Source organism: Danio rerio, chromosome 13 (assembly GCF_052040795.2).
Source record: "Danio rerio strain M-AB ecotype USA chromosome 13, GRCz13ab, whole genome shotgun sequence".
NCBI lineage: Eukaryota > Metazoa > Chordata > Actinopteri > Cypriniformes > Danionidae > Danio > Danio rerio.
The window spans coordinates 51,400,001-51,413,715 of record NC_141033.1 but is presented as its reverse complement, the minus strand read 5'-3'; the positions used below and the strand labels follow the sequence as shown (position 1 = coordinate 51,413,715).

At 33.9% G+C, this 13,715-nt stretch overlaps 1 protein-coding gene and 1 long non-coding RNA gene across 7 annotated transcripts in view; both read right to left on the bottom strand.

Annotated features, from left to right (window-relative positions):
* Positions 1-13,715, bottom strand: part of LOC147841212 (uncharacterized) — a 1,204,737-nt gene that overhangs the window by 966,967 nt on the left and 224,055 nt on the right. The window lies entirely within an intron of this gene.
* The window catches only part of mymx (myomixer), a 111,112-nt gene that overhangs the window by 78,971 nt on the left and 18,426 nt on the right, over positions 1-13,715 (bottom strand). For 4 of the 6 annotated variants that reach the window (XM_087279774.1, XM_087279776.1, XM_087279777.1 and 1 more), the window contains exons 4-6: positions 8,086-8,232; positions 3,795-3,986; positions 365-448 (exon numbers count right to left, since the gene is read on the bottom strand). In XM_087279774.1, the coding sequence (XP_087135900.1) occupies positions 365-448; positions 3,795-3,986; positions 8,086-8,232 (423 nt within the window). Of the gene's footprint in view, positions 1-364; positions 452-3,794; positions 3,987-8,085; positions 8,233-13,715 lie in introns of all 6 variants that reach the window. The other 2 variants (XM_087279775.1, XM_087279778.1) reach the window with 1 other exon arrangement.

Genomic DNA, 13,715 nt, shown 5'->3' with positions numbered 1-13,715 from the left:
GAATTAATTAATAACAGCAAAAGTCGTAGCAAATAGGAGTTAAAATTATATAAAATATTTAAAATTATTTGTATAAAGTATTGTTACACTGCATTAAAAAAAAAAAAAAAACATCATTAGAGTAAAATCCTAATTTAATATATTTGTAGATCATGACAGTAGAAGTAGAATGCTCTCTTTGGCTTGGCTGTAGTGACTCAGTCGGTAATAAATCAAGTAAACATCCACTGCTGTCTTATTTGTGCAGAAACAGACGTTCAGAAGCAGCACAAACCAGAAGCACCTGTACTAAATAAAACAGTGAAACTCTGATTGTTGGTGATTGTGGCCTGTGGAGGATTCAGCAGAGTCTGGAAACACTCACCTGCTTTAAATCCAGGATCTTCCTGGTAATCTGCATCTTGTCAATGTTCTCCCCGAGGATGTTGGCCAGCGACTGCTCCTGCTCCTGCTGACACAAATAAAAGCTTTTCAGACGCTGTTTTCTTTCAGTTGGGCTACTGTTGCTGTAAATGAGCCGGGCTACCATGGAGAAAACTAAAACAGATCGGTGAGGAAAACACCTGCATGCAGATGCACAGCAGATTGTAGATTACTGAGTGAAAGAAAACAGCAATAATACCCCAGAAGATGACATTTGGGCCACAAAACCAATCTTAAAATGAGAATATGCTGTATTATATGCAAGCAGCAACATCCCACTCTCCCTCGTGAAGCAAATATGGAAGTAACTGAAACTGCAATTCATCGACTGGCCTTTAGGGGCTGGCTCCAAAGACTCCAAATGTTCACTGACTTCAATGTTAAATTGGCCATTTTTACAGCTGATAAAAACAGATTCACAGAAGAGTTTGCTTTATATAGCTAATATTACGCTTTATGACAATTGTGAGGGGGTGATTTTGTTTTTATAACTCATTCGTTTCATTTATTTAAATCTGCATAATTAAGGGTGTGTCACTTGAGTGACAGCTACGTCTCGCTGCTCGCAGTCACCTCAGCTGATTCCGGCTGATTAGCCACTGAACTCAGCATATATATATTGTATTTTTGTTTTGTTTTATGACATTCAATTGTTTTTTGGGATCATTTCTTACAATTATCAGAAAATATGGCATGCAGTGGACTTAATTGTGCTCACAAACCATTCACATGGCCTCCATTTCCCAGGTGAGTGGAATTCTTATTCTTGAAAATTCTTGAAATTTCATCTGAAGCGTTTTCATACAGTGCTATGTCTGGATTTCATAAATAGCCTTGCATTTACTAACACAGACTATATTTGAAGTATTTGGAAGTAATAGCACTTTCTTCCTGTAGAAAAACATCATAAGAACATTGTTTGGTGGCTCAATGTATTACAACAGTGTTTTTAAAAGACTAAACACTTTATTGATATAGTGCACAACCAAGCACATGTGGTCAGAACACAATCGAGTCACAGGTAATGAAGTATTAAGCATTTCTAACAAAGAAAACTCATTTAAACAAAATGCTAGCAGGCATCTGCAGCTCCGCCTCTTTGCCAATTTTCAGTAAACAAAATGGCCACGCCAACTTGTAGCTTCATTTGCGTTCTTTAGAAATCTCTGGGTGACATCATGAATACTTATGTCCATATTTTTTACAGTCTATGATTTTATGGCAAAAAAATATGAGAATATTTAGTAAAGTTCATATTCCATGTTGATTTACTACTATAAATGTATTAAAACTGCATTTTGATCAGTAATATATGCATTGCTAACAACTTAATTTGGACTTGAAAGGCGATTTTCTTAATATTGAGATTTGTTGAACTCTCAGATTACAGATTTTCTTATAACCTGAATGATTATTTACAGTTTACAGTGTGCAAATCACACATTTATAAAATAAAGTATATTTTAAAGCACCAAAATAAATGTCGATTCAAATGCTAATTATTGGACCTTAAGAAAGCCTCATTTTTCTTTGTTAAATTTAATAAATTACAATTTTTTCATCATGCTAGCATTTGTATTTTACATCATGCTCATATTTGTTTTTTAAAATAAAAATAAAGGTGTTCATTTGAATAAAAAACAATACAATTAAAATAATAATAGTAAAACAAATATAATTTTTTTGACATCATGTAATGTAACGTGTATCGATATAGTGCATTTAACAAGCGCGAACATTCACCCAAAGCGCTTCACAATCATAAAGGGATGGGTCTCTCCACACCACCACCAGTGTGCAGCATCCACTTGGATGATGCGACAACAGCCACAGGACAATGGCGCCAGTGCACTCACCACACACCAGCTATAGGTGGAGTGAAGAGACATCCTGGCAGTTTTTATATAGAATAAGACTAAATTTAATGTGAAAAAATAATGATAAAAAAATAATATATTTTTTTACTGTATTACAGTAAAAAAATTACATCACAGTAGTATATTATATGTATAATATATATATATATATATATATATATATATATATATATATATATATATATATATAATATAATATAATATAATATAATATAATATAATATAATATAACATAATATAATATAATATAATAAATAAATACATAAATAAATACATATATATATATATATATATATATATATATATATATATATATATATATATATATATATATATATATAACAAATTTTAATATAAAAAAGTAGCATTAGAGTAAAAAGTATTTGAACATAGCAGTATAGATTATATAAAATATGACTAATTTTGATATGAAATATACTAATATTACAGCTAAATATTTGTTTATAAAGCTAGTAATTTATATAAAATATAACCAATTTTAATATCAAAAAACAGTAGCATTATGGTCTAAAATATTTGTAAATCATAATAGTAAGGATTGTATTCCAATAAAGCATTTACAGTATGGTTTGAAGTATTACTTTTGCTGTATGAATATGTATATATTGTTTATTGTTATCATTCATTTTATTCTTTTGGTGCATTGATGTAGCATACAACTAAATTTCATGGAAGATGCACTTATAAAAATAACATAACTTACTATGGAGCCTGGAAATTCTTTCCTCAATCTATAAATTCTTCTTCTTATTTTTGCATGCATTGTGGGGTTCATCCGTCTCTATGCTCTCTATGTAATCCCATACGAACCATTGACATCATTAATTTAGGAAATCATCCACAAAAAAAAAAAAATCTCTTTTAGGTTTACACCGATAACGATTTTTGTAAACTATACAGAATTTCACTGTCATACGGTATATGCTGAAGTATGCTAGTAGGACTTCTAATTTGCCAGTAACCTGGGTTAAGCTCTTCTGGTGAACTGTAATACATTGCAAAATCGGCAAGTTTAAGGTCTGTTTTCTTTGATCTCCACTGGATGAGTGATATCCGATATAAAGTGGGTCTCAGATTGTATGATAGTATGCTTGAGCAACTAAATGAATGCCAAAGTCTGTTGAACTGAATGTATTTTAATGACAGTACAACAAAGGAACTGTATAAAACGGAAAAAAACTCACAATAACAGGTCACCGGAAGTTTATCAGTATGGGAACAGCACTAGCTCGCCATATACCCTATATAAACTGTGTAGTTAAAAAAGTTGCATCATGGAAATTACTGCATATTTTAATGTAAATACATATACAGCAAGACAAATGGTGCTGTAAATGTAAATAGAGTATTTTTGCGTTTAAATAATCATGTTTTTCTTGTAATTAACTGCTGCAAGTAAGCTATGGTAGATTCTATAGGAAATTGTCAACAGTAAGCTTAATCAGTATTAATGAGTGTAATGACATGTTTAACCTTCTCTTTGATCCACGCCTCCAGACGCTCCACCTTCCTATTAAACTCCTGCAGATTCTTAGCCCCGCCCATTGCCTTCATCTGATTGGCGGCCGTCAGTTTGAGCGCGTTCCATTGGTCGCGGATCTGAGCCAGCTGTTTCTTCACCAGGTCAGACGTGGGGTTGAGTTTGCACATTAACTGCTCTCCCATCTGGACAAACATCAGCATTCAGATGATTAACAGGCCTCTCCAACTTAAAGCTTAATCATCAAATCAAGTGCCGTTGAAATACACCCAACTATTCATTTTAGACCAACAAGAGTTCCGGTTTGAAGGCCACAAGGGATGATGAGTGTCAGGAAAGGTTAATTACGTGCAAAATTCTATACGGGGCTCCGACACTTTCCCCAAGAAAATTTTAAGCACTTTCCCGATGCAGTTTCTTTTCTGTAGATATTGTAAAATTTCAAGAATATATCAAATAGGGCTGCTCGATTTTGGGAAAAATCACAATCACGATTACTTCGGTCATAATTGTAAACTTGATTATTCAAAACGATTATCAGTTGAAGTCAAAATTAATAGCGTTCTTGAGAATTTTTTAAAAAGTAAATATTTCCCAAATTATGTTTAACAGAGCAAGGAATTTTAACAGTATTTCCCTCTTATATTTTTTCTTCTGGAGAAAGGCTTATTTGTTTTGTTTTGGCAAAAATAAAAGCAGGTCTAAATATTTTGAAACCCACTTTAAGGTCAATATTATACAGTAGGTGAGAGTACAAAGTGACTCTTACCGCCGTGCCTTATACCGCCGCCGTCTGAAATAACTGCCACTCTGTTTTTAGTGTATGACCGCAGTTTGTGAATGAGCCGCCAGGGGGCGCAAAGGGACGGGATGCGAACGGAAAGAAATAGCCTTTACAGCAGCTTTAAATATGCTTCTGTGCTTGTAAATGATATTAAACAATAAGTCAAAGCATTATAAGTTCTTCATTAATCATTTAAAATTTGTTAACACGCTTTATTGTAAACTTTTTAAGTGCAAAGAGGATTCGTTTTGGAAAATAGAATTGAAGAAGTAAAAGACAACTAAAATAAAAGCACAAACATTTAGTACAAATAAGTAGTCTTAAATAAATAAATAAATAAATAAAGCAGCCTAAATATAGAAAGATGTTCAGTGTTTGCTATTTTGATAGGACTAAGACAAGACATTTTCATTTATGTTTTATTTCTGTTTTTATTTCCATTTTTGTTGTTAATTATATTTTACTGTCTTATTTATTTCTCAACAATTGTACATACTAATAAACGAATAATGAAAATAAATGAATGATGAAAATAGGCCTAAATAAATTATTTATTTAAAGACATAAATAAGACATAATAAATCATTTATTTAAAGCCCCTTTAGGCAATATATATTTTGATTATCTGCAGAAGAAACTACTGTTATACAATGAACTGCCTTATTACCTTAATTAAGCCTTTGAATTACACTTTGAATCTAAATGCTTGTATTTTGAAGAATATCTAGTAAAATATTATGTGCTCTCATCATAGCAAAGATAAAATAAACCAGTTATTAGAAATGAATTATTAAAACTATTATGTTTAGAAATCTTCTTTCCATTAGACAGAAATTGGAGGAAAAGGGTTGCTAATATTCAGGAGGGCTAATAATTCTGACTTCAACTGCATATATACAGTTATTTCCACCCTACAGAGGAAAGAGAAATAAATACAATAGAATAAACTTATGAAACAAAATGTGCTTTAAGCATCTTCACTGTAAGAAAAACACTTTAGCTACAAAAGTCCTTCAGTCAAGAGAAACGAAGGATTTTCTCCTTGTTGTTTTATTAATAATGATAAAAACAGGCGGCAGCAGGAATTTCGCGCTGTCACTTTAATGGTTTCTCTTTCACGTGTCTTTTGATTCTCAACTCATTTGTTTATTACACAAATGAGGGTTAATATGAATAATCACTAAACACCACGTTTTGACACCTATTTGACCATTAAAGCGCTCACATTAAGATGACTTTAGATGTGTGCGCTCTGCTCATCAGTGTATGAATGAGACCGAATGCTGACGGCACGCTTCTGACTGTGTCTGCGCGCCGCACACACACGCACATAAGCATGCGATCTTTCGCGCTTTTAAGAGCAACAAATGTGTACAACTGGAAAGGGGGCGGTATTTAATGCAATAATCGTTTATCTCGATTAATGCTTTTTCATAATCGTTAAAAGCCCAAATCGAAATTGTACTTTCGATTAATTGCACAGCCCTAACATCAAAATGAAGAAAGGGGGACAAATTTAGCATCTCTACTGGGAAAAACATCTGACGTTGTGCAGATCTTGTAAAGCGAGCTGTTAAAAAAAATGGTGTTGAGCCCCAATGAACCAATGAACGAGCCCCCGATTTCATGATACGCACCGTCTAGGGATGGTGCACAGCATGAAAGACAAGACAACAACAATGAAGTCAAAGATTTATATTGGGGTTTGAATTTGGGAGCTGACAGGGCCACAAAAATATACAAAACAAAAATCCCTTTATATTAAATCTCTAACTTACCTGATCAAAAAGAAAGTACAAATTCACTACCCTAACTACCCAACACAAAAAGGTCAAAAGGTTTTACAAAGAAAATGGCTTCAAACTCCTTACTATCCCAATATATATATATATATATATATATATATATATATATATATATATATATATATATATATATATATATATATATATATATATATATATATACACTATTTACAAAGTATTTACAAAAACAGGCAACCATATTTGAAGGACAATCCAAAATTAATGTCAGCAGGCAACAAAGCCCTGTTGAATAATCCAGCTTAAACCAGCCTAGGCTGGTTGGCTGGTTTTAGCTGGTCGACCAGGCTGGTTTTAGAGGGGTTTTGGCCACTTCTAGGCTGGTTTCCAGCCATTTCCAGCCTGGTCTTAGCTGGTCAGGCTGGGAGATGACCAGCTAAAACCAGCTTGACCAACCTAGCCAAGCTGGGAGTCCCGCCAAAACCAGCTATGTCCAGCTTAAACCAGGCTGGTCAAACTGGTTTTAGCTGGATTTGGCTGGTAATTTTCCAGCCTGACCAGCTAAGACCAGGCTGGAAATGGTTGGAAATGGCCAAAACCTCTCTAAAACCAGGCTGGTCAACCAGCTAAAACCTAATTGCACAGCCCTAACATCAAAATGAAGGAAGGGGGACAAATTTAGCATCTCTACTGGGAAAAACATCTGACGTTGTGCAGATCTTGTAAAGCGAGCTGTTAAAAAAAATGGTGTTTTTCAGCATTAAGAAGAACTTTTGATTGTTATGATGCTAATCATTATTGTATTCTGTAGTAAAGTACAGTATTCTGAGGATAATTTTACTGGCATTTTTCTCCAACATTCCATTACTTTCATTTACTATCTTAAAAGTCATTTACTTCCATATTAAATGTGTCATCTTTAAATGAATATTTATTTTATATTCAAAAGTGCAGACAGAAAATTTAAAAGACCGATCATGTTACAGACAAAGTCCAATCACATGCGCTATAGGTGAATTGGACTAACTAAATTGACCATAGTGTATGAGTGTGTGTGTGTGTGTGTGTGTGTGTGTGTGTGTGTGTGTGTGTGTGTGTGTGTGTGTGTGTTTGTGAATGCGAAAGTGTATGGATGTTTCCCAGAACTGGGTTGTGGCTGGAAGGGCATCCACTGCAAAAAACATATGACTGAATAGTTGGCGGTTCATTCCGCTGTGGTGACCTGGATAAATAGGGGACTAACCCAATGGAAAATGAATGAATGAATAAATAGTAAATTATTATTGCTTTATTTAGTAAGATAAATGATTACAAAAGCAACACAATTAACCGTTCCAAGCACTTCATCCACAACCACAGCACTTCTTAAACCTTTAAAGCAAATTCAAGCATTTGGAGGATTTCAAGCACCCGTACCGACAATATATCAAAATGAAGGAAGGAGGATAAATTTAGCATCTCCACTGGGAAAAACTATGTTTTTTGTTATCCTGGACGTCTCACAGGAAGCTCTCTGACGTTCTGCAGATCTTGTAAAAGCGAGCTGTTAAAAATGGTGTTTTGACAAGTCAGCATTAAGCAGAACTCATGATTGTTTCCATAACAATTTGTAAATGTTTTGCCGTTTATTTGCAGAAGGGAGAACTTCTTTTGTTAATGTTGGCTGCGGGTCCTGTTGAAGCCTGACGTCCTGCGAGCAAATGATTCATCGATCTTTAACTCGAAGGTTCGTCTCACCTGATTGAGCTGAATGACAGTGTTTTCAAAGTCCTTCAAGTCTCTCTTGAGCGTCTGACATGCCTCCTCCCAGTCCGTCACAGGACTCTTTTGGACGTTGTTTCCATCCCTCAGGTCTCGTAGCTTCCCTCGGATCCACATCTCAGCCTGAGAAACACACAACACCTCCTTTAAAGTACACATGCAATCAAAAATCACTATATTGATTTTGTTCGCTCACATTGCTAGTTTTGTGTTGAACAATTCATCAGTGCAAAGAAAAAAACATTATTATTATCGAATTTACCTGAACCTTTTAGTTTTTTGTGTATTGTTATTAAATGTACCAATAAATAAAACATATCAACATTCTTGGGATAACCGATTTAACAGGAGGATTTCAGTAGAGCAAAAACACAAAAGAAAGAGGAAACACAAGGCACAAAGTGTTTGTCCGCATCATCTGACTAGAGCAAGAGCAGATAATTTGCACGCGAGCAGACAGTGTTTAGAGTGCGTGCGATAAGTTTTGCATGCGAGCAGCATATATATATATATTTATATACACACACATACATAAAATGTGAATATATATATAATATATATACACTATTAACAAAGTATTTACAAAAACAGGCAACCATATTTGAAGGACAATCCAAAATTAATGTCAGCAGGCAACAAAGCCCTGTTGAATAATCCAGCTTAAACCACCCTAGGCTGGTTGGCTGGTTTTAGCTGGTCGACCAGGCTGGTTTTAGAGGGGTTTTGGCCACTTCTAGGCTGGTTTCCAGCCATTTCCAGCCTGGTCTTAGCTGGTCAGGCTGGGAGATGACCAGCTAAAACCAGCTTGACCAGCCTAGCCAAGCTGGGAGTCCAAACAAAACCAGCTATGTCCAGCTTAAACCAGGCTGGTCAAGCTGGTTTTAGCTGGATTTGGCTGGTAATTTTCCAGCCTGACCAGCTAAGACCAGGCTGGAAATGGCTGGAAATGGCCAAAACCCCTCTAAAACCAGGCTGGTCAACCAGCTTAAACCAGCCAACCAGCATAAGCTGGTTTAAGCTGGATTTGTCACACAAAACAAACAGTACTCACAAATCTCAACATTCCCAGTCTTAACACATCCAAAAACTCTGCACTATTGACCTCATTCTCCGCAGACGAGCGGGCGCTGCCATTTGAATCTTTTTGGCACGAGACTTCCGGCCTCATTCACTTCCATTCATTTTTAAACATTAAAAACTGCTTGTTTCTCTGTTTGATGTTGCAAACTGATATTTCCTTGTTATATTATTCTATTTGGTCTGTATAGTCATGCAAACATTTGTTTGTAGAGCAAGTAGTTTGACCGTTTTTTGCCGTTTATTATTCCTTGTCATTTCTCCCATAGGCGACTGAAACGGAAGTTCTAAGACAATCGCGAAAACAGGCGCACTTCCGCATTTTAGAATAAGGTCAGAACTACATACAAACGTTTCACTAACACAAAGGAAGTGACCAAAAACAAGATGGCTGCCAAGAAAGTAGTGTCATGGCTTTTTAAAACATTGTAGGCCAATCAGGAACAAGCAAGCTGGAAGTGGCCAATTAGATGTGTTCTAAGCAAAACAGAAAAAAAAAAAAAAAACAGATGAGACGAGACAAACAAAGGGTTGTAACAGAGTGTGCAAGAAAATCTGTGCCCAAGCAACCTATATTTGAGTGCCTGCGGGAAGTTTTGCACGCGAGCAGCGTACATTTGAGAGCTCGCGAGCATTTGTCCACAAACACAGGACTTCTGCACGCAAGCAAAGAGATTTGCTCGCTCGTATTACATGAATGCGCTCGACTAGTAGTAAATTCTGCGCTGCTAACATTTGTCAGTGAAATAATCCCATATAAAAGTTCTTGTAAGAAAGATCAAGCTCCCATAACACAATTCAAAAGCAAAAATAAATGTAAAAAAATAAAAACATGAATCAAAAATACGGAAAAAACTGCTAATTTACAGATATTTTTTTATATTTTACATATTTTAATGAACATACATTTATTTTATAGTGTCTAAAGTGAGCTGTTTCTGAACTACACGGCCTGGATCTCATCATGTTAGTTTCATCCGTTCTGTTTTTTATTATTAAATCTCGAACACATGAACACATGTTGAGACACTTAAGGCCTATTTTACGCTCGCTTGCTTTCCTGAGAGCCCTCTGGAAACCCAATATTAAGCAAATAGATTTTTAACAGCGCATGTGTGAAGTCACAAACACTCTCTTATGATTTCCCGCAGAGCAGAGTGACGTTTCTGCAATGTTTTTTGAAGAAAGCAGCGATTACTTGAGTCTCGCTTTACAGGAATGCTTCATCTCAGATCTCATGTTATGAGCGCTGGAGTTTTCTCCTGGCCGCAGCACAAAGATTGTTGCATAAGGCTTTTGAAAGCACCATTTCTGGCTATGTTTGCACGACGCCAATAGAAAACAGGTGGTGGAGTCCAGATAGGTCTTGGACATGTTTATTTGGTATGAACACAATGTATGACCACTGGCGGTCTTCAAAAAAGCCCACCCACATCCCTGCAGACGAAAGCACTGCTAAATGAAGCTGTCATTTCTACATGACTAAACACACAGTGACCTCCAGAGCCAACAAAACCAACATTTCAGGCTAAACATAAGGAGATGGCTGAGTGAGGGTTACTTTGGCCAACAGTACTAATAATTATATGATTGCATTGCTGTGTGCATGTTAGATATTACATTTCATCTCATAATTTGTCTTGCACTAATGCATGTGAGTCATTGGTGACAAGACATCTGGTTTTATTTGTGTATCCCATATTTTTCAGAAAATGTCTGATGATGATGATAATAATAATAATACTAACAATAATAATAATAAAAAATAATAATCATAGTATTATATTTTATTATTAATAATAATAATAATTATAATAACGATTATGATAATAATAATAACAATCATAATGAAAATAATAACAACAATAACAACAGCAATAATAATAATACTAACAAAAAATAATAATAAATAATAATAATAGTATTATATTTTATTATTATTAATAATCACAATTATAATAATGATGATGATAATAATAATAACAATCATAATGAAAATAACAATAACAACAGCAATAATAATAATACTAACAAAAATAATAATGATAATGATAATATATTTAGGCGACACAGTGGCGCAGTAGGTAGTGCTGTTGCCTCACAACAAGAAGGTCACTGGTTCGAACCTCGACTGGATCAGTTGGCGTTTCAGTGCGGAGTTTGCATGTTCTCGCTTGGGTTTCCTCCGGGTTCTCCGGTTTCCCCCACACAGTCCAAAGACATGCGGTACAGGTGAAATGGGTAAGCTAAATTGTCCGTAGTGTATAAGTGTGAATGAGTGTGTGGATAATTCCCAGAGAAGAATTGCGGCTAGAAGGGCATCCGCTACATAAAAACGTGCTGGATAAGTTGGCGGTTCAATCCGCTGTGGCGACCCCTGATTAGTAAAGGGACTAAGCTGAAAAGAAAATGAATGAATACATATTATGTTTATTATTATTAATATTAATAATTATTATAATAAAGATTTAAAAATTATAAAAATAACAATCATAATGAGAATGAGAATAACATAAATTATAATAAATCACAACAAATATAATGATAATAATAATAATAATAACTAAAATTATAATATTAAAAATAATATTGACAACAATAATAATAATAATAATACCAAATAATAATAATAATAATAATAATAAAAACAAAAACAACAACAATGATAATAAAAATAAAACTATATAAAAATTATTGTAAAATATTATAACAGTTTTATTATTATAAGGTATGATAATGATGATGATAATAATAATAACAATCATAATGATAATAACATGAATTATTATTATTAGTATTATTATTATTAAATATTAAGAATGATAACAATAACAAAAACATTAATTAATTAATTAACAATAATAAAAATAAAACGAATATTAACAACAACAACAATAAGAAGAAAATGGCTAATTAATAATTAGTTGTAGCATCAAATTAAAGGTTAACAAAGATTTTAGAAATTATTTCAAATATAACATTAAAAAGATTTTTATATATGTTTTTTTGAGTTACTAAATATTTGAAAATATCATTGTAATTATGAATATTTAACATTTTTATGTTAGTCATTAATAATTGGGAACAATAACAATATTCTCAAAAATACAAAACAAACATAGAAATGCATTATAAATACAACAATAAAAGCTAATACAACAATAAAAAAATATACAGGGCTAATATATACATATAATTTTTTAAAAATATTAAAAATGTAATATAATAAACACTAATTTAACAAAATTAAGTCATAAAACCAAACAAATAAATAAATACTACCAACAACATTAATAATAATGAATAATAATATAAATAATACTTTATTTTTATTATTTTTAACAACAACATTAATAATAATAATAATAATGAATAATAATAACGATAATTAAATATTTCAATGTAATATTCTTAAAAACATTGCCTTAGAGTTGTATTATTATTATTATTCATTTTCTTTTTGGCCTAGTCTCTTTATTAATCTGGGGTTGCCACAGTGGAATGAACTGCCAACTTATCTACTAGTTTAGCCTATTCAATTCACCTATAGCACATGTGTTTGAACGGTGGGGGAAACCCACACCAACACAGAGAGAACATACAAACTCCACACAGAAATCCCAACTAACTCAGCCAGGACTCGAACCAGTGACCTTCTTTCTGTGAGGCGACTGTGCTAACCACTGAGCCACCATGTCACCCCGAAGAGACATCAAAACATTGAAAAACATAATAGTGTAAATTTTCACCACATGTTTCCAAAATAACTTTTGCTAATTTACTCCAAGCCGTTTAGAAGTTATACAATCATAACTCTTATATGCACTGGCACAACCTCTATAGTCGTATCATTTCACCCTGGCGCTGTGTATGATTTACTGAATGTTATTTTATTGAATAACAGCCTATTGTTTTTAAGGGAAGCGGAAGAAACAAAGGTTTAGTCCTCCGGTATGAAGTCATGGGTTTCTCATTACGCTGGAGTAGAAATGAGGCGATAGAAATGTTTACACAGGCCTCCAGTATAGAAATATCGTTGAGCCTGTGGGAAGCCATTAAAAATAATGGCTGATCTTTTATTAGAAGTGACATCATATTATTTTTTTATCTGCTCTGTGAGATCTTGCCAAACTCTGCTGCGGGTTTGTTTTTGTGATGTGTATCTCCCGCCGGCTTTTGATGTGAGAAACACATGAAATAACTTGAGTGGAATTAGTCACACAAGACTCACTCATGTTTATTTATTAGGCGGAGAAGAAATGCTTTTATGTCATAGTTTGTTCATTATAATTGTGACTCTAAAGGCTCCTTCTCGTTTTTGTTTATATTCAGCGTTTTGACACATTTTTCCAGATTCAAACCCAAGCGATTTTCACTGGCGTTGAGCAGAAGAGTATGCAAAAACACTCATTGACGTTAGATGGCGCTACCCAACTTTAACATTCAGTAACACACGGGGCGTCAATCAATCAGATCGCTTCATGCAAATACCCCAGCGCAGAAAGTAGCTGATTGTGGACTAGTTCCAT